The 27,755-nt window shown below is 37.8% G+C and overlaps 2 protein-coding genes across 5 annotated transcripts in view; one reads left to right on the top strand and one right to left on the bottom strand.

Annotated features, from left to right (window-relative positions):
- Positions 1-218: 218 nt before the first annotated feature.
- On the bottom strand, positions 219-27,251 carry tmod (tropomodulin). Of its 4 annotated transcripts, XM_022850211.2 has the most exons (11): positions 27,065-27,251; positions 25,981-26,007; positions 24,961-25,145; positions 14,064-14,178; positions 13,455-13,560; positions 9,166-9,366; positions 8,242-8,411; positions 7,386-7,628; positions 3,334-3,417; positions 2,955-3,078; positions 219-1,288 (listed from the first exon to the last, which is right to left on the bottom strand). In XM_022850211.2, exons 4-11 carry the CDS (start codon positions 14,169-14,171, stop codon positions 1,254-1,256), a joined length of 1,071 nt encoding a protein of 356 aa, XP_022705946.1. In that variant the 5' UTR covers positions 14,172-14,178; positions 24,961-25,145; positions 25,981-26,007; positions 27,065-27,251; the 3' UTR covers positions 219-1,253. The 4 variants fall into 4 exon arrangements, with proteins under 4 accessions (XP_022705946.1, XP_022705937.1, XP_022705929.1 ...); XM_022850202.2 differs by lacking the exon at positions 25,981-26,007; XM_022850194.2 differs by lacking the exons at positions 24,961-25,145; positions 25,981-26,007.
- The window catches only part of LOC111270150 (U1 small nuclear ribonucleoprotein 70 kDa), a 30,694-nt gene continuing 23,091 nt past the window's right edge, over positions 20,153-27,755 (top strand). The window contains exon 1 of the mRNA XM_086972335.1: positions 20,153-20,395. The gene's annotated coding sequence lies outside the window, so the exon portion shown is untranslated. The remainder of the gene's footprint in view (positions 20,396-27,755) is intronic.

Below are 27,755 nucleotides of genomic sequence, written 5' to 3' on the forward strand. Positions count from 1 at the left end.
TAGAAATAGGATGGAATGTCATTTGCAAGGAAATAGTAGTTTCCCGAAGCTAAAATTTCAGAAGTCATCTGCTACTGTATTTGCATGAAATTTATAAACTTCACTAAAAACACTTTATAAACCTATGTTTAAGTTCACTGGTAGAGTTCGATAACCATAAATGTTTGTAGGTGTCATACCTACAGGGAAATGCTTAAGAGATATTAACGATACTGATCTAAATATTTTAACAATGCATTTATATAGCATTACGTTTATTGCGTAAATTATATCACAAAAAAGATTTCGCCTAATCCTTTTAGTTTGTCTCGCTTCCATTAGCTTTCTCCATTGCTCCGCGTTACATCAATATTCCAGTTATTTGATTGCTAAATGGAAGACTGCGCTGTCCGAGTGAACAGCTTGTCATCAGGCGCCAATAAATAGCAAATAAAAAAGAAAAAAAAAAATAGATTTTGCGTACTAAAATGCGTGTTTATTCCGCCTAATAATAATAATAATATTGTAACGCATTGCATCGCTATAATAAAAAGAAAATAATTAAGTCCAATAGTCGATGTTTACAAGGGCGCCATTCTACCAGCTTACTATTGGTAAGCTTTAGTAGTTTGAATTTATTCAGATATAGAAAGGCAAACCATTTGGACCTCTCACCGCTTCATCTCGGTAAGTTCATATGTAATAATGATAATAAAATGGTGGGAATATATATATAGGTAGACATACTTTCTTCTCATAATTATATATGCATAATATAGATCTCTGTCATCTCCATGTGCTCACTTCCTCGTCCACAGTCCCACGTAAGGTACACATACAACATTGGAACATATGTGCCATTCTCCTGTTGTTGGAGGCTTTTTAGCACAATACAGTTGTTGACATGTTTACTAATTTGCAACTGTCATTTAGCGTCTGCTTAATCACCGTCCACTGTTTTTGATCAAGTTTTGTTTGCCGCTGAAAATCACGCACAGACAACTTTCAAATAAACGGCAAGGCTTTTTTTTCTTTTTATAATAAGAGTGTTTGTGTATACCCTACGTACAGCGTTCGTGATGGCATTTGGATTGGATGCGTTATAAGTAGTAGAAAAATGTCAATTCTTATCGAAATCGACTCGACCTCCATGCCACTAGAAGCTTTGCAGCTTATGACTTATATGATCGTGTGAAGTTCAACTCGTTTAATTTGAGTCGTCGACCCAGCTTGAAACTCCATAGGAATCATCGATAAGGGCTCTCTTAATTTAGTTACTCAATTTCTTGACCCACGCGAAGGCGTCTCACTGAAAAAAAGAATTTGCTTTAGTGGATAATTTATGTCATAATAAAATATTACGATAACGTTGTTATTTATTTGTGCAATTATCGGCAGATGTGAAAAATTGTTCCGGCATTTATTTATATATGCATGCACGTTTAATAAGAAACATGAGGTTGACGGATTCTCAAGAAAATTGATGAATTGTGTGCTTCCTGCGAATTATACCCCATTATATATGCATATTACAACCACGATGGGGATTTTCAAAGGTTTTGTTTCGTTGGCGACCTTAGTTTAGAATTGCCTTTTAGCTTTTCGCTTACGTGTCCTCTAGATATGTTACTCCGGCTGGCATTGGTAGCATTTGAGTGTTTCGCGTTTTAAGTCTAGTATTGACATTCAATATTTTTTAGACGGTTGGCCCGTAGTCCGAAATTAGACTACCTTACGTGGGTGAATACCTTATCACTGGGCCATCACAAAGAACCATCTAACCCCGTTCAGGGAATATTCCTCCCTGCCGTTAAATCTCCAACTGCCGCTTGTTCAGAATGCCTCAGGTTATGCATGCCCCTAATTTCTCGTACACAAGTTCATATCCTTGGTGTCATTCGCAGCTGGACTACTAGGGGCTTCGAGCAAGTCATTTGTTTGTGAGCTTTTCCTTTTATTCTATATTTTTGGTAGGGCGATATGACAACGGATTTGTGGCTTGCATATGAAAACCTCACTGTAGATTCTTTCTTTTAAGAGGAGGGACTACATGAAAATGTTCTACGCGGATCTCCAAATTGGAACAACTGATTTATACAAAATTGGTGCTCGATATCAGTGTCGCTGGAATCTCTCCATATTTGGTGCAGACTCAGTCTTAAGTAATTTTTGCTTATGGCCAATATTCATTCCGTGTAGGGAAGGCCGTTTTTTCTATCCACACTTCACATATTTCTTAATACGAACATTGAGCGTATCGTGCATCGAGTGGATACAACGTTTTTAATCAATGCTAATCTATGCGGCCATATATACCTGATCCTAAAATATTAGGGCATATTTCGGCATTTTTCTAGCTGCAACGCGCATGTCCTTCTAATGGATGCTCTATAATCATAAATTAGGAATGGAGTAGAACGAAAAGCATTCTGATGGGGTAACCCACAACTAATAATCATATCTGCTATGATCTCACTCAACCCCCTTGTATAGGCAAACGGTGCGGGGGTGACAGAGGCAGTGGCGAATTGAGTTCAACACATATTGTGGAAATTTTGCAAAGCGGCCTGCTCCTTTTAAGGCAGTCGAATTATTTGAAATCAGCCCGGCAGACGCTAGTGAGAGAATCTGTTATGTATTCTCATTGGAGAGATTGAAATACACGAAACGCTTTAACCAAGACCGACATCACACCTATATTTGTTCATTTGTTGAGATGCTACAAATTGTCTATTTTATGGGCCGCAAATATCCATTTGGAGGGTACCATTTTGTATTGCCCACAAGGTCAATGACGTCGCTCGTAAAAATAAAACAACGATTGTTAAGCTGACCGTAATTATTGTCTAGCTAAGCAAGGGTCTTTTGAACCCTTTTCATACCCTCAACGCAGTATTTAGCAATGTACTATTATTATTAATGTATCTTAAATATTCAAACATTTGCAGCAAAATGGCTGAATTATCAATACGTACATCTATCCCGATTTTCTTGAAGTTTGCGCGAAACTCGTACGCGTGCATCAGCGACAGCCAACTCAAGTCCAATTGACAGCAGCGAACGATTCTCGTCTACAAGACGAGCAATCTCCATTTCGATCTATGAAAATTGGTCTCAGTAAGGTTTATAACTAAATATTAAATTTTCAATTTGCTATTCTAGATATGAGAGACTGTGCGAAATAGGTAGATAAACTTATGTCGATTAGCGTCAGTTAGTTTTGCACTTATTAATTCGTTCAGTTCACGTTCCACGTAGTTCTTCTTCACGGACAAAATAGAACAAATGAAATTTATTGAGGAACTTTCCTTTTGATATCTAATAATACAAGATGTTAAAGGTAGAATTCCATACCTTGTTCCCTAGAATGGAGGGCCTTTGATTCGCGGCACGAATTTCAGTAATGATGTTGTTAGCCAGAGCTGCTTCGATAATATTCTGCCAGAAATGTTCAGAGATGCTATTACTATTATGTTTAGCTATAATAAAAGTGAGGGTAGATAGGCTTTGCAAGAGAATTTTGTGTTATATTAACAGAAAAATGAACAGTTGGAAGGGAAGGGAGAAAAGTACATTAAGAAAAGGATAATCACTTTTAACTACACTAATATTTGTTTATCACGTCTACATAGCAAAAATCAAAAGAAAATTGAACTCTACTTTTTCAAAACGGAAATACCAATTCCTTATTGGAACACCCTTGGCCTGTAGACTTTCGCGTGTAAAAAATCCGGAGCAAGCAAGCAAGCAAAATGTTGTTCGATTTGTTTTTTATATACGACATTCAGGCATGATAGAATGAAACCAGATCATCATTCAAATATAAGGGGTACTTGGTTCTATCTATATTATTATTTTCTCTACGTTAGTAGAAACAATAAGCTCTCTGTAACACTCTTTACGATTGTTCAAAAGCTGTAGCTCCAGCTCCCTAGATCACTATGAAAAATAGAAAAATCATGCGGCCTGAAGTTGGATTCAATTGTCATAAGTCCATGTTTAATGAAATTTTATAGGTAGAGTAGCCTAATTCGCCGATACAATAAAATTTAAAAAAATGCCCTCGTACCGCTTTATTATTGTTGGGACCATTCTGGATAGATATCATCTGTCTACGATGGTTTCTCTCCCTTTCTCCCTCTTTCTCTCTCTCTCTCTCTCTCTCTCTCTCTCTCTCTATATATATATATATATATATATATATATATATATAAGAGTATTTACAATAAGCCTGGCGATTTTTACCATTACTATAAACCTTTGACTACCACCCTTTCCGACTGTTGTTTATTTTTGGTACACCATTTACGCACTAAGCGTTTTCCTGCTCTATTAGCATGCTGCAACGGTACTGTATTGTGAATGCGTTTTTAATTGGAAATAACTTCCTAAAAATAGGTGTTCCAGATAGAAAATGCGGGCGTTTTTGACGCCTCCTATTTTATTCATTTTGTCAAACTCAAAATGCTGCCGCAACCACCTGGGACATTTGCCTTGGGTACGGTACGACGCTACCTCTTTAAGGGCTGCTCAATAGTATTCTGCAAAGTTTAAAGACAGTATCCAGGACTAAAAGGACGTCCCGGTCTCGCCAACAGCTTGAGTTTGATGACGACCATCTAACGGTGCCTTTAAAGGAAGGCGGCCGACGAACAAATGGGGAATTAGTCGATAAGGTGGGCCGCAGCCGCGTGACCGGCGTTAACGATTTCAAGTGCCTTGGTTAGATAAAAATTTGAAACTCGGTTGCCTCACAAATTCAACAAGGAATTACGGCTTAACACCGCGTCTCGCCAAGTATCAAGCATTACGCGGTCACAATGACCGATTTTGCACAGAATTGTCATCGGTAATAAGTGGTGTCTATACGTCATCATAAACCAGCGATTGGTAGTCCAGTTACACCGACCAAGCCGCTAAAGGGAAAAAGTACGAAAAACGAGGTCAAATAATCGACAATAAGGAACCACATACAGTAATCGTTAAAATTGCCCTCCTAGACCTCAAATAGGAGGTTTTGTTGTATTCTTCGTATTTCCGGACCTTTTGCCGACGGATTTCCGTTCACTGGACAATCATTTACGACACGAGAATTTTGAGTTATGCACCAAGGACTAAAAACGTAATGGGAAAATTTTGTTGAAACGAAACTCGCTATCTTCCGACGAGATAGCGTGTATCATCTGGTTGAAAAATAGTAGAAAACAGTGAACAATGACGGGGTATAGCTAATATATAAACTAATGTTGCGGGAATATAAAATGTGGTGTTTTCTATTCGGTTAAAAAGAAGTTCGCGAGAATTTTTTTTCCAGCCTGATAAATAGATATCCATGAAGGCGCAGTTACACATACGTAAGCTAGCTATATGATTTATTAAGTATAATTATTGTCAAGTCCGGTACAAACATTTATAAGCAAATACCTTTAACAAGTCCAATGCTGACAGAGTGTAAGGCTATTCTCTTACAAGAAGTCGAGCATCATCTATAAAAGTGGCTTGACTCGGATGGGCTCTCCTCGTATACCATCTCATCAGTGATCACCAACCACGTCGAACGAATTTTAAGCAGCCCTAGGCAATATAACTGTGTAATGTTTGTAGGCTTCAAAGCTACCTTCGATCTCACTTCGAGTAAGTCAGCTTTGGTCATCGACGTCGGCGTTTTCGCGAGCATGTTAACTTAATAGCAGCGATACTTCAAGAAAACAGGGTTACAATCGATGATGAGGTATCGGAACTGCGAGCATTTTTCCTGATTGATAACTAGAGCCCTTGTCCTCTTATTTAAGGATCTTCCCGACAAGATAGGTGGGCTCCAAAATACAGTGAAGGTTCTCCTCTACGCAAACGAATTATTATTTACGAAAGCAGTCGCTTTTATGTTTCAACAACTTGACTAAAACGGAAGTAATGAACTTAAAAAGAGGCAGCAAGTTTACAAGTTGTGACGTGCTAAATCTCCCTGACCAACCATTGACATATGTTAATCGATTCGCGTATTTAGGGCTGCTGATCTCGTATAAAAAGGCTCACATTTCTCTCACCGTATTACAAGAAGATGCAGAAAGTCCTTGGCAGCTACATCCTCGGTACTTAGCCTATCTTAACCTACGACAACCTCATAGTAAAGGATATCAGGCATCAGAGCCGAGTAGAGGTCTGGCACCCCACAAAAGCTCTGAAACTACACCAGAGAACCCGTACCAAATTTGCCTATCCTCAGGTGGCGACGCTCCTAATCTCTGAGAACCTCCGTCATCGCTTCAAGTTGTCGGCGGCTCCAGCACTCCAATAAAGCTAAGTAAAATGGAGTCGAAAGTTCGATCCAGAGTTGTACTAAAGGGGAGTACTATGACGGACTTGATTGGTCCAACAGGCAAATAGTGACGCACAATACAGTACACGGTCTTCACCATCGCGTATGCGGATTACAGATGTTTACTAAATGTAGGCAACGTTGTGATCTATATCATGCTTCTCGCTGCCCACAGGTTCAATCTCTAAATAGCATAGTTATGTAAATAACTGGAAAATGCCCGGAAAGTACCATGGTGTATAATGTACGATCGTTTTGTGACATCACCTTTAGTCGCGCTCATAGGAAAGTATAAGAAGCTTAGCATGCCAAGTTGTAATAACTAGATATATTTTACGTGTTCGAAATGCTGCCTGGCAGATGTAAACGAATGAGTTCGATAGATGAAAGACAGAGTGCGTTGAGATCTCCCCAGATACTTAGCGACAATATATAATATACATCCCCTTGCATTACGCTCTGTGGAAGCTGCCACCTCACGCTAAGGATGTTGGAAAAACAATGTTACAGCCATTATAAAAAGGCGTTAAGCACACAGATAAACTGACGTGACGCTTCGGCATCATTCTGTTGTACTTGTGTGCCAAATTCGCCTTGCATACACTTTAATCCTACACGCGAAAAGACTCACATCGGGTAAAGATATTTAGGAAAAATGCCGCTTAGGAGTAGAAAAGTATACATATATGGTGTATAGTTCGGTTCATAGCTTCAATTGAAAAACTTATAGATGTTTCGCATTAAGCTCTGATAGCCGGATAGCCGGGACTTCGCTGATTCTATTAATCGTTCTGGTGGAAAAATTATGTCCTTTGACTTCGGCAACTTCATTCTTCGAAAATATCTTTTCCTAACTCTGTATATGCAAAAATCGAAGCTGTGAGAAACTTTTTCCAGTAGTTTTACCTAATCGTATACATACGATAAAAACTTCCCAAAATGCTACTTAATATGCTACAAATGACACGAAAGGTTTAATTATTGCCATATTCTTTGCCATTATCTAAGACAACTCCTTCTTTATACCAGCATTTTACCTCAAGTAAGACATCATCCAGAGTTTTGGTGCTGTTCTAGATTTACAAACCTTAAGCATGTTGCCGGAGATATAGTTCGACTCGACGTTAAGGATGCGCAAACTTTTGTTCTCTTTCAAAGCCTCGACAAGAAGTTCAGCTGTCGAATCTGTCAGGTTGACATTGGCCAACGAGAGACTCCTTAGATTGGTATTTCTTTTGAGGCCATCGAAGAGCACCCTGAAGTCCTCGCGCTTGACTGTTCGTATGTTATTCCAATTTAATTCGACGATGTCATCGTCGTCATTGTAAACCTACTTAAAAACACATGCGTAGGTTGTATCTTACCGTAACTCCAGTTAAACACTCAGTCGCTAATCATTCTGACAAAATCTAACTGCAAATCCGATATGTTATTACATAATGGACATTATATAATAACATATCGATATAATAGCAACAAACAATATAATAGCATTACATTGAACGCAAATATGGGATGTCCTTGAACATTGCTTCCTATTATTGTAAAATACCAACTTCCGAATCCGTACGCAACAATAATGCTTGCTCTATACAAAATGCCTACAATGGGAAGAGAACGCTTTCCTTTCATAAACCCCTAAATTGTTTATGACTAAAACACGAGATGGTGGCAATAAACACTTATTTCGATTATGGGTCTCATTTGAAAAGTAACACAGATCCCAACCCCTGAGTATAATTTCTTTCGCGACAACAACTGTGCAGTAATAAAATCAAAATAATTGTGGACTATTCATTACTTTCCTTAAAGGGCATTACCTGAAAGCCAGCTGACAGAACCTGTATAGAAAACTTGCATCTTAAAGCATTGCAACACATCGAAAACGGAACCCACTTTTTTTTTATCTTTACCGGTCACTATTTTCAAATGGAAAATGTTACCTTCTGGGCTGTTTTCGATGTATCTGTCGCATTTTCAGGTAGCAACGGTACGGGTTTGGGCATTGAAGCTTTGACGAGGGATTCAAAGGTTGCGCCCGCCGCTTGCCCCTTGTTTTCGATCGACGCATGGTATTGGTCCTGTGAAAGCATACTGTGCAAGCCCAAAATTGCTGCATACACAAATCGAAGTGTACACATTTAAATAACAAAGTCTTCGCTTGGCGATAAGTTATTTAGCTAGTAGGGTAATCCAGCCCCTCTATTATTACTGTTTACAAAAAAAAAAGAAACGAAAGATCTTTTTTTTGGAACAAACTATAATTTAAATGTATTTTTCTCTGCACTAATTATTCCTATTGAGTTGATTCTGATTAATTTCTAACATGTTTTTTTCGACGAATTGTCGCAGTATGTGTACTTTTCTAGCTTATATAAAGCAACACTGAAATACATGGATGATAATATTATATAAACTATATATATATATATATATATATATAAACTCCATCTGTCTCCGACTCTCAATTGTTTTACGATGCTTGTTAAATTATAACACAATTGTTTTATGTTTACGTGTTAACGTGCACGACAAACGGGTATTCTAGTTATCGATAATGAACAAGACGCACACCAGCAAGTGCCTTGTATTCCATTAACGATAAAATCATGCTTGTAGTTTAAGTTAACCGTTCCGCATGACTAGCCGAAACGTTTTTAAGGGTCAGTACGTATACGAATGTTGAATGATATATTTCAACAAAGACTTGTAGTAAATTATAAAAATATATATAGCTTGTCTCAGACAAGTTGTTTTTTTTCTTTTTTTTTTTAATATTTTTAAGTCATCGTAATCAAGCATGAAAATTTATTTGCGCAGTATTTGCTATTATTGGCAAGTGTTACTGTCCATTACAAATTGCTTACCGGCGAGATCAACAAGTTCAGCAGGAGTTGCGGATTCAAGAGCAGTCTTGGCGTCATCCTCTAGGTCAAGCTCCACCGAGATTTCACCGATAGACTCTTTCGGTTCCGCTACTTTAGGCGCTACCCAAACTTTTCCCCGCTTTACTCCCGCCTCGAAGGGTTTAAATTCGGGCCAGTCTTCTTGTTCTTTGGCGTATTGCTCTAAAAAAAGAATCATTTTTATTTATCATTAAATGATATACTATTATGATTTTTAAAGAAATTATTGATAACTCTACTATTTTAATTTCTATATTGATTAAATAAAATATAGCTTGGATAATTAACTGTATATTATAGGTATATATATATATATATATATATATATAATGGTATTTTGAATGGGTGGGTGCGATTCGTTATCGTGAAATGTGGAAAAGAAGGAAAATATTTTTTTCCCTTCAACTTAAAGGGTCTCCCTTAAACTGATTCCAGATAAGTTAACAATGCACATGGCATGCAATTTGCAAAACTTCAGTAAACAAGAACTTTACTTGGAGCGTACGGTTGCCTGGTTCAGTCTCTGTTAACAATCGGAGAGGACCCCAGGCGAGAGAATGGCGTCGCCTTAGAGAGAAATTGAGTTCGGTGGCAGTGACTGGTAGCTTCGGACATAACGTGACGGTAGTAATTGTAATGGATATCAAAGGCACTTGTTACTGTAAAATTGCCGTCAAAAATGAAAAGGGAGATGCGACCGTTGGCTGAAGGACCATACGAAAATCGAGGCCACGCAATCTGAATATTTCACGACAGTATCAGACCTGGTCATTATCCCTCAGTTAATCTCTAAATTGAGCAAAAGAATATTCTATCTTAGCTTCAGCACCCCCCCCCCCTCCATCCTCGTGTAATTACACTAACTTAGATTATGGGGCTTTCCATGCTCTAAAAAAAGCCACTTTGGGAAGCCATATATAGAGAACATATGGCTGTCTAAAAACTCGTTGAGTGTGTAGAAAATAAAGGAGAATAACATTAAAATTATATTCTAGCCCAATTAGTTTATAACTTATTCAGTTTTAAAATCTGCCAGATTTGCCTTTAACAGTGTAATATAACATTCATGTATATGTTATTGGGGTACGGTACCATCGCGGTCTCACCCTTGCCCGCTGACACACGCAGCTCTAGCAGTAATCTGCGAACAGCTACCAATAAAAGCTGCGTGCAATTGGGCTTCATTCCTTACCCAGCAGCTGTTATGCTCTCCTAAAAAGTAGTAATAGATGTTTGAGAACATGGCAAAATCGTTTGAAGTCCTTGCTTTGACCAGGCCATATGGTAACACCAATACCACGCATCTGTCATAAAACGGGCATCTGCATCCGTTTTAGTTACCATTATCTAACTATTAATAGCTCATTTTGTAATAAACTCACTGGAAAATGTATGGGATATTCCTAGACGGAAGCTTAGTTATTATATTGGAGATGAAGGCCAATTTCTTTTAGGCTTGCAAAAAAGTGTGTTTTGCATTATTTAATGTGCATGACCTGTAAGTACATAGATGGCTATATCCACAATAAAGTCTTGCACTTGATCGAAGTTAAATTTGATAACAGTACTTTAACTTAATTATAGTAATATAATTTCTTTGAACATATGTCTAATTATCGAGTCTGAGATAAGGAAAGATTCCCGATAACCTTAAAAAGAAGTCCGCTCTGCATTATCAAAATTGCTATAATTTTGAACTGATCAAACGACACATTGAATTAATGCGTGCACTAAAACACGTACAGCCAAGTATACCTAGCAAAAACAGATAGAACTCGCAACCCATCCCCCTAGACTACACAACTCAGTATTGCATTTTTCAAGCAAGTGTCTCGAGTTTTTCAATAAGCAATAATGTGAATCACAAAAAAAAATGCATAGCCAAGTCTAGAAATGATTTCCCTAAAACGAGAGGTCATATACAATTAAAACAGTAAAATTTTCCTATCCTATGACTTAGGGATAAGCCCAGCTGGCTACAAGTGATGATTATACGAAAACCATTAGCCGGGGCGTAGGTATCGCAAGATGTACGGCGATATGATGTAACCCTGAGTACTTGATAGGAGTGTGTTGACTACGCTACGTACCGGCCGTCCTAGGTAATATGTGCCAGGAACAATCGAGTGAAGCCCGACCAAGTAAATATGTATGTTAACGTATCAAGCTGGTCTAGTGCGTTCAACCTTCAGGCGTTCAAAGACGACTAATGAACTATGTCCTCGGTAAGCGCGAACGTTTGCGTTCATGAAAGGTCAGGTCAAAAGGGTCTGACAACGTTACTCCAGTGACAGCAAAACGAACAGATCCATTTTTCAACTATATAGACCACTCATCTAATCAAAATTTCTTGGCAGATATACAACTAATGCCAACGATATTGCGGTTTTCCCATCAATACTATATCAATACTACAGGAATAGAGTTTCTTCAAGCAGTATTTGCTTTTAGGCCGTGAGTTGATATTGACACTATCGAAATACACTGCGACTACTCAAATTTAAAAAAATGCGCAGTTCAAGAAAGCACTCTTTTGATGGAACTTTGAAGCAATTTGTGCGTTACTGTATCGGAGTTCTGATGTTAGTTGGTTTAGTTCATACTCTTTATTGTCTATTGGGATTATGTTCATTGGTGATTGAAAGTGCTGAACGCTGTAGAAAATTAGCTAGCAACCTAAGCAAAACGTTAGAGCTTTTCAGGTTTTACTAAGGACGTTTACTAGCGTCGTTTCTTAGCTGCCGACGACAATATATGAAACGGTGTATATGGCTGCTCAATGAGATCACCTGATCCACTGATCAGCCTGAAAACCTGCTAATAGCTACTTCGTTTCATGTCACCAGGACATCTTCTTAGGGAAACTGGACACAGCCCAAGCCGGTTGTTCGTACTTCATCGATAGTTTGGCTTGTCCCTACTACCTCATATAAAAACAACGACAGACAACTGTTTCTCGCATGCACAGGCATACATAGTAAACTTAGAGCACTCCACAAACATCTCAAGTACATATTGCACGAAATATACTAGTATCCAATGTCCCGGTCCATAAACCAAACGTGCTCCATATAGGCAATGATATCTTTTCGTCTGTCTGCTTGCTTGCTTGTTTATCTGCATCTTCTCGCGTGTGCGTACATCTCGTGTAAGTCTATGAAACATTGCATCCCAATTAAGTACGCCTTTGAAACCAACTTCAAGCAAAGCCAACGTTAACGCCTGAATAAGTATGCGCACTTTGTTGCGCGCTCAAAGCGTTTGCGCTTAGCACTAAAAATAAAAAAACGACATCGTCGATTGTGATAATAATGTAGTGGAGAGAGCGGCGTCTTGAAACAGACCGCAGGTTGCTATGAGATGGAGGTAGAGGTTTAAGATGCTCCCTCTTTGAGTATCTCTGCCTCGCCAGAGTTTACAGCGAGTTTGTAAAGCTAGCCCAACTTTTAGCCCTCACTGGCGAAAAATCATCATTCTAGTAACATACGGTTCATCTCTGCAACGACTGCAGGTTAATCTGCACTTTCAGTCATGACTATTGGTTTTGCACTTGGAAAGCACAACGCTTTTTTGATGGCTACTAGCAAATGACAGCACTAATCTAGCACTCGTCAAAAATGCCATTTTAGGTAGCGTTTCTGTTAAAATATGGTTTTAAAGTCACTATGACCAAAAACGAGTGCTACGATACAATTAACCTCGCCAGTTTGTACTTGTAAACTCTGGATGTGCTATAATTATTAATATTAGTATGAATATTGTATTGATCGTAAAAATAAAGATAAGCTGGAAAGTTGGACTTCTATGAAATTATCACTGCAAAGGATTTCGAAACGTAATCTTAGAGGCGACAATCAAAATGGCTACCATCCACCTCCCCCTCAACTTGTTTGAAATATTTCTATAATTTCGAGCTCCTACCTAACCTTTATATGTTCACTCTTGTTAATCAGAGAAAGCCTAGTATGATTAACCTACAACTCTAGTAGGTCTGTAAAAGAACACCCAAATTAAGTTCAATATGACCCCTTCTCGCGGTCTTTGAGAGAACAAAAAAAAACGATCTTTGAAACTAGTCGAATAAGAGGAAAAGTAAGGATCAATTTGAAGATCTCAGTTTACAGAAGTAGACGTATAGGCTACACGTACGCCAAACTCATTAAAAACAATTGTAAGCATACACATATAACAACCATAATGACTGTTAATGAGTGAAGCAGAAATTAAGATGCATTTATATATATATTTACCTAGATATGACAGAAGCTTCCTACGGTTCAGAGGGCCAGTTGGAGCTTTGTCTGTCTGGTTTTTACAACGTTCGCTTGGTGGAATCAACGGGTCGTCAGGGTCAACCTAAAATGAGGATACAAAACTCCATAGCTGTAAATAAAATTATGCGTTTGCGCCAATCGACAAATGTGCCATTTAGACGAATTTATATCTATGATAAATGGCAGAAATATCGATCGCTTTAATGAAATTTGTGCTAGATAAAATGGTACAATTAACATATGCCTTACAAATATCCTTGGAAACAAACTATCTTTTTCTGCCAACAATTTAATACATATAACGCGTTCGATCTTAGAAAAGACCACTTGGAACAAGTGCACAGCGAAGGAATATTATTATCGAGAGCGCGTAAATGAGTGGCTGAGACTCCCTTAACACGGGCATATGATGGAAGACAATCAGTAAACCAATTTTCCCTAACCCTATTATAGGTACTGCTAAAATTTAAAAGAAAAAAATATATATATATACACTTAGTACTCCCAGTAGTAATAAGGGAAGGGAGAAAACACTAACGTATCTATTAGTGATAATAATGGCAACATCCAGTTTTTTTTACATACCATTCCAGAAAGCTGTTCAAGTTCGTTTTCATTGAGTTGCGAAAGCAGCTCATCAATATCCATTTCACTGTACTTCCGGATCATGTCGTTTCGCATCGCCTCAGCCATCGCGATACTGAAAAAGATAACCAACATGGTAATGACCAATTAACACGTTCCAGTTCCCATGAAACTGATGCGACTTCGTTGACTTTTATTTGCCTGTTCTATTATCGAGCGCTTCTGCTAGACGAACTTGAAAGTTGCAAAAAGTGATAACTTCTAGCTCTAGAAGCAAAACGGTTAGCATAAAACATATAGCTGAATGATACCAATGTCGTCCTCTTGCCCTTATTAAATGGAAGTATATTTTGCGTTAACAGGCATGTGTGAATCCCAATATAATGCTGATTTTTTAATTAATCTCCTTTTAATATGGCTGTATAGATGATCTATATTTGTTATTAATTATTATTTAAGTACAATTGACACATCTTGACAATAGTATGTTTATACGTGCTGTTAATAGCCGTTTATTTTTGGAAAGCATTTTGCTGTTATTTAACGTTATCTTAACTCATTCAGTTATATCTATTCAGCAAAACTGAGTTTGTCTTTCGAAAACATTCACAGGTCAAACCCTAACTACTGCAGTTCTAAGGAATTTTACTTTACACATTTTTATATTTAAAAATAGATAGTCGTATCGAAACAGATGATCGCATGATTGCAAAGTAAGATCATAGATTTAACAAACATTATGTAGAAGCTGTAAAGGCTAGAAAGTCATAGTACACGACCATTAGAAAAATGCAGGTCTGGAAAGCAACACCCAATTCAAATGGCGTGTGAGTCGTGAGCTGAGATCTGAAATTAACTTCAGCTGGCAATCACATACCCATACAAAAGCTACGCGAACTCATTCGAAGAAACTAGATGTGAACATATCGATAAAGCATTAAATTGATGTTTTTTTAACAAACAACAAGTTCATATATTCACAAAATGTATTTAAGTTATAGTTGCTTGTGTAGGTTAGTCTCTAGAATAAAAAAAGACTACGGATAGATAGCGTTAGATGACTCTTTCTTAACAAGGGATTTATTCATAATACAGATAATTCAATAGCGAGATTCCGACATGTTAATACTATATGAGGGACTAAGTCATCTGTACGGTGATAATTTTTAGCTTTAAATCATAAAAAACACTCACAAACTTTAATCTTCAAGCATATCTTTTACTGGATGGAAGGTCACCCTGTGTGTTACGTGTTTGCCATAATAATATTAATAAAGTAATAATATAGGATCAAACGCAACAGAGGTTTGCAGTGTGAAAAATTATTTTTTGCCGAGCGCGGGAACTCCCTACTTGTTGCACCCTGCGGCATGGATGGCTATACAGAGAATGCTTAATGACGTTTATTTACCAGGCTAATATTCGTGCGTCAACGAGTAAAACTAAATAGAGGTACACGTTTATTTGGATCGTGTTTTTAAAGGTGACCTTTTTATAAATCGTGTGTTATGAGATACAATTAACAACAGTATTAGGCCGCTCCGATCAAACTAACTACCTTAAACTGCTGGAACTCTGGGAGTAGGTTCGTCTAGGAAATCGAATTTGCAAGGCTGACAGTTCAGCACCCAGATAAAGACTGGTTGATTTAGGTGAACTGATGTCATGCATTTTGCAACAATAAATTCATTGAATGTTGTCACAGGTTGATGGGTTATTGCCACATTCTCGTTCCCTTAAGTCCAGTCCATAGAAATAATTTACTAGCGATTGGTGAATCAATCAAGCCATCTGGCTTATGTAAATGAATCTTGCAAATCTAACTCTAAGGATCTTAGTAGAGAAATAATCACAATCGACGAACGGATATAGGAATCTAAAGAAGTCTTTGATCAAACTAAATAGACATTATTCAGCGACGCACGTTTGAGCTAAAACTAATATCTTTTGAATTGCCGATCATATGTACTTTTTTAAAAACTGCGCTCACGACCTAAGCTTGAAATTAGCCCACCTCTCATAATTTTAGTCCCAGCTTCAATGGAAGCATGTGTAAGTGCTGCATCCAACACGCAAAATTGTCGCTCTGTATACTTGTACTCCTTAACTAAATTGAAAATGGTATTTGTTTATTCTAAAAGGTCTTGGACACAACATGCAACGTGTTTTGAAGTAAACGTGACCATGTCATTTGTCTTAAATCAATTTGAAACTGAATTAATAGTGTGTAAAAAAAAAAGGCATTTTTTGTGTGAAAGGTATTTTACACTATAAAAGAAGCCACCGTACTTGAAAGGACCTGGCCAAACTGTAAGTTCAGTGAGGCGAAACTTCTAACGGACATGGGTCTAAAATACTATACCGTTGCTATAAATCGAAAACGAATCTAAGCATACTTTACTTAAAGCAGAATTTTCCATATCAAAGTAAATTCTGAAGAGACAAAAAAAAGTATCACAGCAATGCGGCACTCGATGACAATGCAAACAACATCAAACTGCTACGGTCACAATTGGAATTGAGATCTGTATTATGCAACGACGATCTCAACCGCCATATTCAAGGGATTCAGCCCATAGTGATTTGATCTGTAAGTAAAATTACACCGTAGTGTAATTTTACTTACAGATCAAACAGTGTGCAATTGTCACTTTGCTCGAAGAAACAACAGGCAACGGATTACGAAACGAAATTAAAAAATTCACTGACCTCCAAATTGCAAAGATATAGATATAGACCTTGAAAGTTATACAACGAAATAATTTTTCCGATACTAGCATTTCATTGTAATTGCGCACGGCTTTAATCGAGTAGTTTAGCATTATAAAATCCTACCACTCGTGGACACAAAAAGTATCGATAAAACGTTGACTTGTGACCAACTTGCCTACCTACTGCACACAGCCGAAATTGAAGTATCAACAGGTTCAGGATCTCAGAGGTAAAATCAGCAAGTATTCACAAGTGCTACTAATATTGTCGAACACTTTTGAGGAGCAGGCCCGCAAAGCGCAATTATTAACGTATCGTATTAAACTCAAGTCCAGAGTGAAGAAATTGAAAAAAAAACTGCTTATCTTGTCTCTTTTGCTGCTTCAACTATCACATTTACCACGATGTTCTTCTTCCTAAACTTAAAAAGAGTGAATAGAATCGAAGCTCCTACGATTCAGTTCGAAAGCTGATGCTTTCAATAACTAATAAAAACGGAAGCACACGTGTACAGGTGAAGGAGCAAGTAGCATTTGGATGATTAAAGTATAGGCTGTTTGTACGAAAATCCGATATTGTTTTGACCTTTGTAATATCTACGGCTTTAAGAATAACGATAGCACGACGAACACCACGCCTTTTTGCCTAGTGAGGTGCCGTCTTATGTTATCATCAGTTAGGAATCAGTTATCTTTTATTAAAAATTATTTTCTCTGTTTCATAGTTTTCATGCTATAACTGCATCTCCACAATCGTATCAACACATTTCTCATGTATTTCGCCTGAGCAGCAGAAATGATTTCCATATAAACACATTTATTATGGCGACCTTGATTGTCCTTTGACATTGGATATTTGATACAGATTTAATACAAAGTTTTCTTTATTCAAGTGGCAACAATATAACTGCAAAATGTGTGCTTCTCATGTGTTAATATTGCCATTTGCCACTTTGAACTTCCCTTAATACTTATCTGAAGGATTAAGGTTTATTTTAAAATATTCTGGCAACTAATTCATAGCAAACACATAGAAGCATAGAAATCCAAAAACCAACTAGATATAATAGTAGTTTTGTTTCTTTTAACTTGAAGACTTGAAACGATTTACTTTTGCACCTGTTTAGCCCAAGACGCTCGATTTTTACAGAAGATGCAATTAACATTAGAGTACCATTTTCAATAACTTGTACATTGTGATTAGGTATCTTATAGATTGTGTGTTTGATGCTTGGCCAGTTGGGATACCATAGTAAATGCACAATATAAAGTAGTTCGTACGATAATCACATACAAATTATACAGTAAGTTCCGCTCTCCTAGGCAGCGTAAGCTTTACTTTTGAAAACTTTAGTGATTGTAAGTCTTCAATGGTTATTTCAAAATATTTTTTAGACTATTCCCAGAATCTGCGATTGAAAACTTTTTCAGTAATAATTGGAAGTTCTTCAGTGCATTTTGCATATTGTCTTACTTTCACTTTACCATTGTTTCTTTTTATTAAAAAAATTTGTCCTGAGCTCCATGAAAAAAGTAGTAGAAAATAAAAATAGAATTTCGAAAAAAATAAAATCTGACTTACCTACAAATATCTAAGATTATTTACGCATAAACATATAACCCTGCGTCCTTCTAAAACTAATAATCACTTCACATTGCCTACAAAAAATATTTGCAGAGTCAAAGGCTACTGCAAGCAGATCTTGCCTGGCAAATATCGTTGTCACAAAACTATTAAAGAATGCAAGGCATATACGCAGGCCAAATCTTGAAGTTCGCAAACACCTATAAAAACAATTTTTAATAAATATCGTTTTGTTAATGTTCGGATATTTACTTATTTTGCCACATTTTCATTTTTATATAGTTAACACTAATAACCGTTAATATATAGTTACGTACGTACGTATAATACGTAAAAACGTAAAAAAGGATTGTCCTTTCGTTCGTTGTTGTATTGACAAAGCAATATATCAGTTCGACAGACCAAGTTAAAACTGGCATCAAAAGAAGCCGTGCGAAGGTACGGTCTTCATAGCTTAGTTAATTAAATGACTTGCATGCCTGAGTAAAAGCAAACGTCAAGGGCAACTACGGACACGGTACAATATTAACATACGCAAGTTAAAAGGCAAAACATATAACATTCCAAGGTTTCTCAAAAATCTTTCAATAATATATCTCAACTAAGTATGCAATGGCTCATACTTTTTTGTCATCATTTGTTTCGTTAATAGCTTATAATTTGGTTTAACTACGAAGCAACCTTATGTTTGTTTTATTATAAACTGGGCGAATTGAGTTGTTATATAATTATATTCGTATCCATCTAGTTTCAAATGAAACCGCTTCCATTGAAAGCAATGATTTTTTTACAAATGTGACGTTTTGGAAGCATTAAGATGATGGTTTTCCTACCGACGCCACGCCCACCTTAGTCTTAAGGAAGTAACTATATGACACGCTGAAGTCAGTAAAAGACAGACAGACACAGTCGGTCAATCTAGGAAGCAATATCGGCAGACCATAGCAAACGAGGTGCCAATCTAAGTGACGAACTAAAAAAAAGTGCCGCGATGCTTTATATTGAATGATTCAATTAGCAGAGAAATAGTTGTAACCTGTTATTTTTCTAACTATACACTCACGCTGGCCTTTCAGCGAGCTGGATAAAAGAGCTCTTGCGTCTCCCATCCCTCGATAGTTCTGATGATGACGTAGAGACTCGTGTGGTCACCTTCGTCGTTCTCTTGTGCGTTGTTGTCTTCACACTTAGGACACTCATTTTGCTCAATAATTAGGCTCCTTGTCGTGCAGAAGACTCGTTGACGTTGAAGTCACCTAATCCACTGGCTAACTATCAGGTTGCAGCAGCACTTTCTTTTTAGTAATCCTTTTCCGGTATAGACCTTAGTTATATCCCTTAGTGGTAAAGCGACACGCAACAACACTGGGAATGAAAGCACGTTGCAGGTCAACCAAGCGACCGAGTACAATGAGCGAGAAACTAACTGCTTGATTCGCCGACGTATGCACACACTACACAGAGTGCTTTAGGTTTTTGCCGGCCTAGTGGCTAGGTTCAGTAGGGTTCACTGTAGCTATGCCAGATGGCCTGAATTGGGCTGGTCGGACACGGCCGCTTTATTCAGCCTGGTTCCACAACAGAGAATAACGCACGAATACAAGCTAACAATTGAATGCGCAACGCTTCTTTCAGACAGTGAATGGTTGGCTGTAGTTTGGCGTGTGTGTGTGTGTACTTCTTGAGCTTGAAGGTTGTATTCTTCCAAGAGGCCCGGGAGAGGAGCAGCGGTTGAGGGCAGTACTAAGCCCTTTCGCCTCAACGTCAGCTGAGTAATAATAGCTGAGTTTCTTCTCTACAAAATAACCCACTATCAGGAGAATGCAAGAAAGACAGAAGCTCTGTTTAAAAGTGGTAATTCACCATGGAAGAACTGAGTGACAACTCTAAAAAAACCTGTTTCTCTAAAAGCACTGCAGAGCCCGGTAATCCTACATCCGTTGCCGAAACGTCAAGAAGCCTAGATGCGAGTACGCATTTGAAGGAGTACTTAGCTATACATAAGAACAAGGGATATTTTCTTCCTCAAACAAAATGTGAGTAAACAAGAAGACACTAGGAAGCCCCAGTTCTATGCAACCTTACAAATCAGGCCGGGGAAATACAACGATTCAAAAATGCTAAAGCCTGCAGATAATTACGCACGTAAATATGCGTAAATTTTATCCGTTAGAAAATTACAAAGATGTTCGCTTTTTTGAGGAGTTGTATTTGACTCGTCAGTTTGAGGCGAAGTTTGAGATCAGCGCCGCCCGCAAGATGCATGAGCGAAGGATTAAAGATGTGCGTAGTTTCTAAGTTCCCCGGCGCATTTTCCGTACCACCTAGTAACTGCCTTCCCTTATAAAAACTTTTAATACCCGTACCGCCTTATTTAGAACAAATATTTGGCCCGACAACCTCGTATCTGAGAAAATGAAATTTCTAACATCTTAAAATAAAAGAGGTATCCCTAGATAACTTCTGGGACTCGTGCGCTACGAATCAAGCCTAAATCATGCTCCCTTAGTGCACATTGCCTCACTTTTATAGCATAAGCTAATACTTGCAAACATACTACTAAAATGCAGTTCATTATTTGAAACAGGAGGAGCTTTTCTCTCGTTCTTTCACATTAAATAAAAGTTCAGAGATCCTTTAATACTAATTTCAGCTATACATTACTTAACTCTCTCTCTCTTAGATCTCGTAAAATGCGTTTAGTAAAACAACTACATATAATTATCGAAAAAAAGGAAATAGAAAATTGAGCGCTAGTGACGGAGGTAAACTGTAATTTTTTCAGAGATTAAAAAAGTTAAGGGTGCTTTGTTGATGTAGCAAAGGATTATTTGCCTACTGTTGAAAAGCCACTATTTCGTTACACCGTTATAAATACATATATGTCATGGCGAAGCTGACCCATAGGTAATGCGTTCTCTCAGCACCTAAATCACTTATTTGTAATATTATTATCTAACTCACACAAAAAGTGCACCTTTTATCTCAAAAAGCCACTAAAGAATAGTACCTACCTACGAAATTTTTGAAAGGGACTTTGGAAAGTCGAAGAACAGCCAGTCCTTTTCGAATCAAGGCTCAAAAAAGGCAAAAAAAAGACAGAGCAAAGCTTCCGAAATGGATACTGACATCTTTGATACATGCATATGATATGAAACTAAAGGCTAAAAGACTATAGTGAAATGCTAAGTAACTGCTAATCATATATAAGATGGCGTACAGCTCCATATTCACCAAGGCTAGTAAGGTAATCCACAGTATTAAAAACACATCAAAAGCATTACAATTTATTCGAATTTCTAACTTACTGAGCTTAATTTTCCTTCAGTTTTATTTATTACATTATGCCGGCATTGTTATATAACATAAGTTTTCTATGGTGTCAAGGTCGTACATCGCCATTGCTGCATAAAGATTGCTAAACAGAGATACAGAGGTATGAGAGGTTAGAACGCCGTCAGTCGGTAAACTGTCTCTACTGGCAACGACATCTTACAGCTCAGGTTCACCTGACAGGGACAGTAGCTTTCAAGACTCTTAGCGCAGACCTAAACGGCAAAGACTAATTATCGCATGGTGCGTCCTTTAGGTGCAATGCATTCACCTACCTTGTCTTAGCACTCACTACAGTCTCCGCCGTAAAATGCTACAATAGCATTTGAGTTGTTATGCAAAAATAAGCGGTCATCTAAATACATCTGAATCCGATGTCCCACAGTCTTTATGAACGCATAAGTTTTTATAGTAGGTTACTAGAACAAGATAGGACAAATCTTTCAGTAAAACACATACTATTTGCAGTGATAACTCGAATAGTAAAAGGGACGAATCTATTTTTATTACGGTTGTGGAATTGACGCAATTTTATTGTTGGTGCCAAACACGCTGTTGACGAACGATGCAGAATTCACTAAATAATACCTTTTCTGTACTTCGCAGACTGTGAGTCTTGCTAAGTTAACGTTGCACTGTTTGGCCAGATCGGTTATGTGTATTTACTCTTTGTAACTTCGTAATTGAATCAATAAAATGATAATAGTTATCAAGTTGTAGAGAGTTCACTCTTCCGATAAGTATTATCTCATCGAAGAAGTGAATCCCATTTATTTTTTTCTTCGCATAGTTTACCTCCTTGTTTTAATATTGGACTCACCCCATAATTATTTAACTTGTTTATATATGTACAAGTTTAAACCTTCGCCCATGTTATTCCTTTTTTCTCACTCGTTGTGCGACCATCGTCACCCTAATTATCGACCGGCGAGATCAGTCAGAGGCGACGACGACGTCACATTGACGTCATACGAATTAAAACTAGATCGGTCCAGAGTACAGGAGATAAAGCGGAGAAAAAAGCGAGAAGACCTGAAAGCAAGGAGAAGTGCTACGATTTATGCCTGTATTGCCGTTAGTTGGCTACATCGGCTGGGCCAGTTTCGCCCGTTCGTACACCGGCTGCAGTGATCTTTCGCCTGCATTCTCGCTAGTTGCTCTTCACGAACATGAAAAGGACTTGAAAAAGAACAACACGAACACCTGTTGCCTCGCACTCGTGTCCTTTACATTCGGTGATGATAACCTCAGCTAAGTGATAATCTAGAATTTGTTCTTATCCTTACTAATAATAAAGTATATATTAAATCAGATTAATATTACGCCTTATCAATAGTAAACACATATCATCGAGGAGAGCGTTTCGGCAACATGTTTTAGTATTGAAATGGATATAGTTTGTATATAATAAGCTTGTTTTTATTGGTGTAGTCCCATTTAGCCGCATGTACTGAGTAGTTACTTGTAGACGATAGCACATATAGATATTGGACAATCACAACTATAATGTAGGCTTGAGCAAAGTTCCTTGCTATTGCAGTGTATGATGTTTATAAAAACAAATCAAAGCGGCATATGGATTGAAAACAGCTCCTACGTTTGTTCTGCCTTGGTATCTGGAGCGGATTCGGGTAAATCTATATGGTATGGACATTAACAAGACCACTGGCCTTGCCGTACCAACATTACGAGTCTTGGCGCCATACAGCTGCTCTGATACTATTGACTGGTGATGCGGATGGACATGAATGAGCTGCTTATGGGACAAAATGTTGATATTCTTTGCCTGAATGCCATTTGATCTGGGTGCGCCCTAGATTAGTCAGACAGATGGTTTCTGCTCCGGATCTAATCGATGGCTTCATTCCGTTTTTCATATGGACTGTTCTTCTAGCACCTATATGTACATCCACGATGTACATATAGGTGCTAGAAGCTATAGTAAACTTGTTGCTTTAGTGCGTGACGCAATTCGTGTTGTTAAAGATCGGCCAACTTTTGAGGGAGTCTATAACATTTTAGAAGCCTATAAATGAATGATAGACGACGTCCAGAGCTGCCAGTGAAATTAACTGCCGATGTGACGATGTATGATCTGATACCTACGCTTTTCAATATTTTAGATCAGCACTAGAGGATCTTAAGAACGTTCCACGCTGAGATAATGTATACAAATTACGAATGTACGGGCATCTACCGTGAAACGACATCTTTATATCCGCTGTGTTGGAATCGTCTGACGTTGAGCAAAGGTGCTCACTCACAGCACTGGAAGAAAGCTATTTGAGCTTACGGCGAGGCCTCGCTGTACGACCTTTTTAAAGAAAAGTACCGCTGGGACTGCGACAAAAAAAATGCTAAATTTATGATGACGGCAGGGTCCAATAAGCAAATTCATAACAAAAAAAAAACTACAGTTGGCCTACTATAGTAATAATCGAAAAATGATTGTTGTGAGAACTATCATAATTATAACGATATTTATATGTTAAAATGTGTGATACCTCTCAGAAAAAAGGCGCAACAGCCACTAACTGTCATAAACGACAAAAAAGCACAAGTCACTAGTCGTAGCTATCAATCAGCCATTACGAATTAGCACGAACTTTCTAGCACTAGGTAACTCGCCAGTAAACTTGAAAACCCATCCAAGACAAAGAAGAAGTACCAAACCTTATCTTGTCCTCAGCTTTCCCAGTCCAGACAACGCTAATAAGCCGCTATAGCTGAGATCATTACGATCAATAGCTATGCTCAAAAACTATAGGTAAGTTGCGCGGCAGGCAAGCAAAGCTTTAGTACTGAATAATTTTGCAGCGGTACGGTTCCCTTCTCTCTCCGTCTCTCTCTTCATTTATAAGAAAACCCTTTTCTAGATACAAATAGAATGCTACGACAATCTTCCCGCAGCTACCTGGAAATATTATCGTCTTTTTGCATATGACTTAGTTCGTCCATGAGCGCAAAAACCATGGAAAAAGATGGTAATAAATGCCTGCTTTGCTGGCTTATCGTATGGAAGGCGTTGTATTTACTCCCGCTTGTAGTGCATGCAAATATGCACGTAACGTCCTGACTAGCTGCGTTGGTCTTTGCCTGTTTCGGGCCATTTCTAGTGGCCTAAATCAAAAAGTTGGTCCAAACAGTACAACAGAAGATTCTCGCCATCAAAAACTATTTAATCTATTTTGTCAATAATGTAAAATTAATATAAACGTTAAATTTTTTTTAATTATTGAATGATTTATTACTATTATTTTTTTATTACCTTAAAAATACTTGACATGCTGGGGTGATTTCTGTTCGGCTTTATTCTCAGGTATGTCGCTTAAGAGTCTCCAGGCCCTCATTGTTGTTGGCGAAATGCCACACCATTGGATAGACCATGTACGGGGTCTGTGTACATTATCTTGCCCTCACTAAAAAGCAGAGGTACGACGGAACCGTACAACGCTAATAGAAAGAAAACGAAAAACGTTTGTGTCAAATGCTGATCTAATACAATGTGGCTTGTATAAACAATAACTTGAAATACGGAAAAACTGTGCATGAGTAGTGTGATGTATTCGTTGTGCATTTAACTGCCAGTGACCTATCTGGACGGGGTCAGGAATAGCAGTCGCCTATATAGTAGTGATATTAACGCGACATTTAGATATGCAAATTGAGGACGCCTAGCAAATAATTATATTAGTGAGCAAAAAACGTTATGAATTGGCATGTCTTCCAGTGAATAACACACAAAAATACTACAAGATTATTTAGAAAACTGAGGAAACGATAAATTACTACTACGCACAGACGTAGACAAATTTAGTAATGATTGTGAATTAAAATACTGGTAGCTTTGGCAGAACGTGAACTCCAAAAACGAGCTATAGTAGATTACGCTTCTAGACCAACTTCTTTACACGAATATTTGCTACAAATAATTACTATAGTGTAGAAACATTTTCTAACAAGTTATAGCGATACTGTTGCTGAAGAAGCCGTTAACAACGGCCAGTTAAGAATATGTTAATGGACGGCATACTCTTTGTGATTAGTTTCCGTGATATCCTCACCATCGACAAAAAACATCAGATACACAACTAGCAGCATAACACGACTTTTGTAGTGTTTCTCGTTAGCTAAGATGTTTCGAACGAATTTTGCGTCTTGATTAAGTTTGCGCTATCATAAAGTGAAGTCCCTCCTCAACTGCCATACGCATAAGAACAATGAACATTTACAAGATCCAAAGTAGAATTTGTCACAGATCAAGTAGAAGAGTTTGCTATTTACTTACCCGTATTGGCATCATACAGCACTTTCTCTGCCAGTGCAATTCGGGGAACATTGCGGTAATGAGAAAATTAAATATGGAGTCTGTTTTAGTATAGGCTTTTACAACTTATCAATTGCGCGTAATCAGCTCGGTTGATGAAAAAATGGGTTATAATTCGGTTAATAGTTCACTGCTCGCCGCAAATCATTCCCCTAGAGCCACTACTTAAACTCTAAACCATTTCACTTTCATTGTTGGCAATTTATCAGAAGTTCAGATATTTAAACGTTATATCGACTTCATGCCATCGAAGGTCTATATTTACTTAAACTTTTCAAGGTTCGGTCGTTTTGACCAAGCACGGTAGGAATGAGTAAACAAATAGTGCCGGTGGGTTTAGTGTTAGACATATACCATTCTTACATCAGAAACCTCCTGCCCTTATCTTCGCACATTAAATAAACTAGAAACAGTTTGATGATGAATAACTTAATGCACATTTTGTATGTGAAGCACATTAACGCAATGGCTAAATTCAAACAGAAATATAAAAAGCATCATCAGATCAGTGTGATCATCAAGTCCAATCTTGTCACCTGTTCAACTTATTTAAACAGAGACATTGAATTAGGCTTCATAGTAAAGTTTAGAAATTTCTCAGCCTCAATGTATATCGTAAAGGAAGTGAGGTTAGCATTAGAATTCAGTAAAACTGCTTTAAAAGTTCTTGGGAATATCTCTGTTTAAGAATAATGAATAATATCTGAGTTAATAAACGTTGCATATATATATATATGCACACAAAATATCCAGTGAGAAAAAGCTCGATAACAGGCCAAGAAGTAAAGTGTACCAATATTTTAAAAAAGTATGTATCACCCTTCTTTTAAAAATGCAATTAAGCAGTTTTTTTGCAAGTAACTCAAATCTCCCGCCGTTTTTAATCAGACTGATATACTCAGTTCGTGTCGTATGTATGTTCAGTGGAACAACATGCCCGGTTCCAAATCGCACTGACGACCACTTGGTCCTCCAAACCATTCCCTTTTCTATATAGGTTTTATAAGCTTAAAGCGACACATATTGAACTATTAACACAACATACCGTATTTATAGGAGCGGTATTACGTGCGAAGATGTTACTAAGTGAGCTCCACGACCAGAACTGTCCCAATGCACAACTGGTGGAATTGCATCGAATCAAATTTACTCAGTTTATTCACATTTGTTAACTACATGCGAGCACAGATAAAAAGCCCGTCTAGTTGGTGCAGACGACACAATAAACTGTTTACTTTATGGAGCCTCGCCCGGTTGCTCATGGCTAGACGGCCGCTCGGGAGGGCCAATCAGCAGGAGCAATGTGCGCTCCAAGGGCAAGGATAACTGGCGCCATAGTTCAAACGACAGCTGACAAATGCATTGGGTACTTAAGCAAATACTGTCAAATTTCAGACTTATACGTGAGTTGTAGTGCACTACAATTCTGAAAAATGATACATGGATTTAGTAAAGCAGTTTTCAGAAGTGAAAAAGAAAAAGAAGCGAAAAAGGAATAAGAAATTAAAAAATTGAGCACTTAGAAAATAGTCAGTATTCTTTCAAAATATTGTTCTACTTCATCTGGCCCCTCCAGCAAGTATGGTACGGCTAGTATCAACTAAGCCAAGGTAGCTTTGTAATCGCGCAATGGTGATACATTTGCTTAGTGAAATTAAGGATCAGGGGCGCGTACACAAGCTAGTCTAGATTTGAAGCTAGGCATAAATCACTCCTTTGCGTGTTGAGAGAGACCA

The sequence above is a fragment of the Varroa jacobsoni genome, unplaced genomic scaffold (genome assembly GCF_002532875.2).
Source record: "Varroa jacobsoni isolate VJ856 unplaced genomic scaffold, vjacob_1.0 scaffold_155, whole genome shotgun sequence".
In the NCBI taxonomy this organism is placed as follows: Eukaryota; Metazoa; Arthropoda; class Arachnida; order Mesostigmata; family Varroidae; genus Varroa; species Varroa jacobsoni.

Coding starts and splice junctions, on each gene's coding strand:
- tmod (XM_022850185.2), bottom strand. CDS start 19,559: ATGAGTGTCCTAAGTGTGAAGACAACAACGCACAAGAGAACGACGAAG. Junction 13,561..14,063: donor TTGAACAGCTTTCTGGAATG/GTATGTAAAAAA, acceptor TCCTCATTTTAG/GTTGACCCTGACGACCCGTT. Junction 1,289..2,954: donor TCAAGAAAATCGGGATAGAT/GTACGTATTGAT, acceptor TCTTTTTTTCAG/TGAGACGCCTTCGCGTGGGT.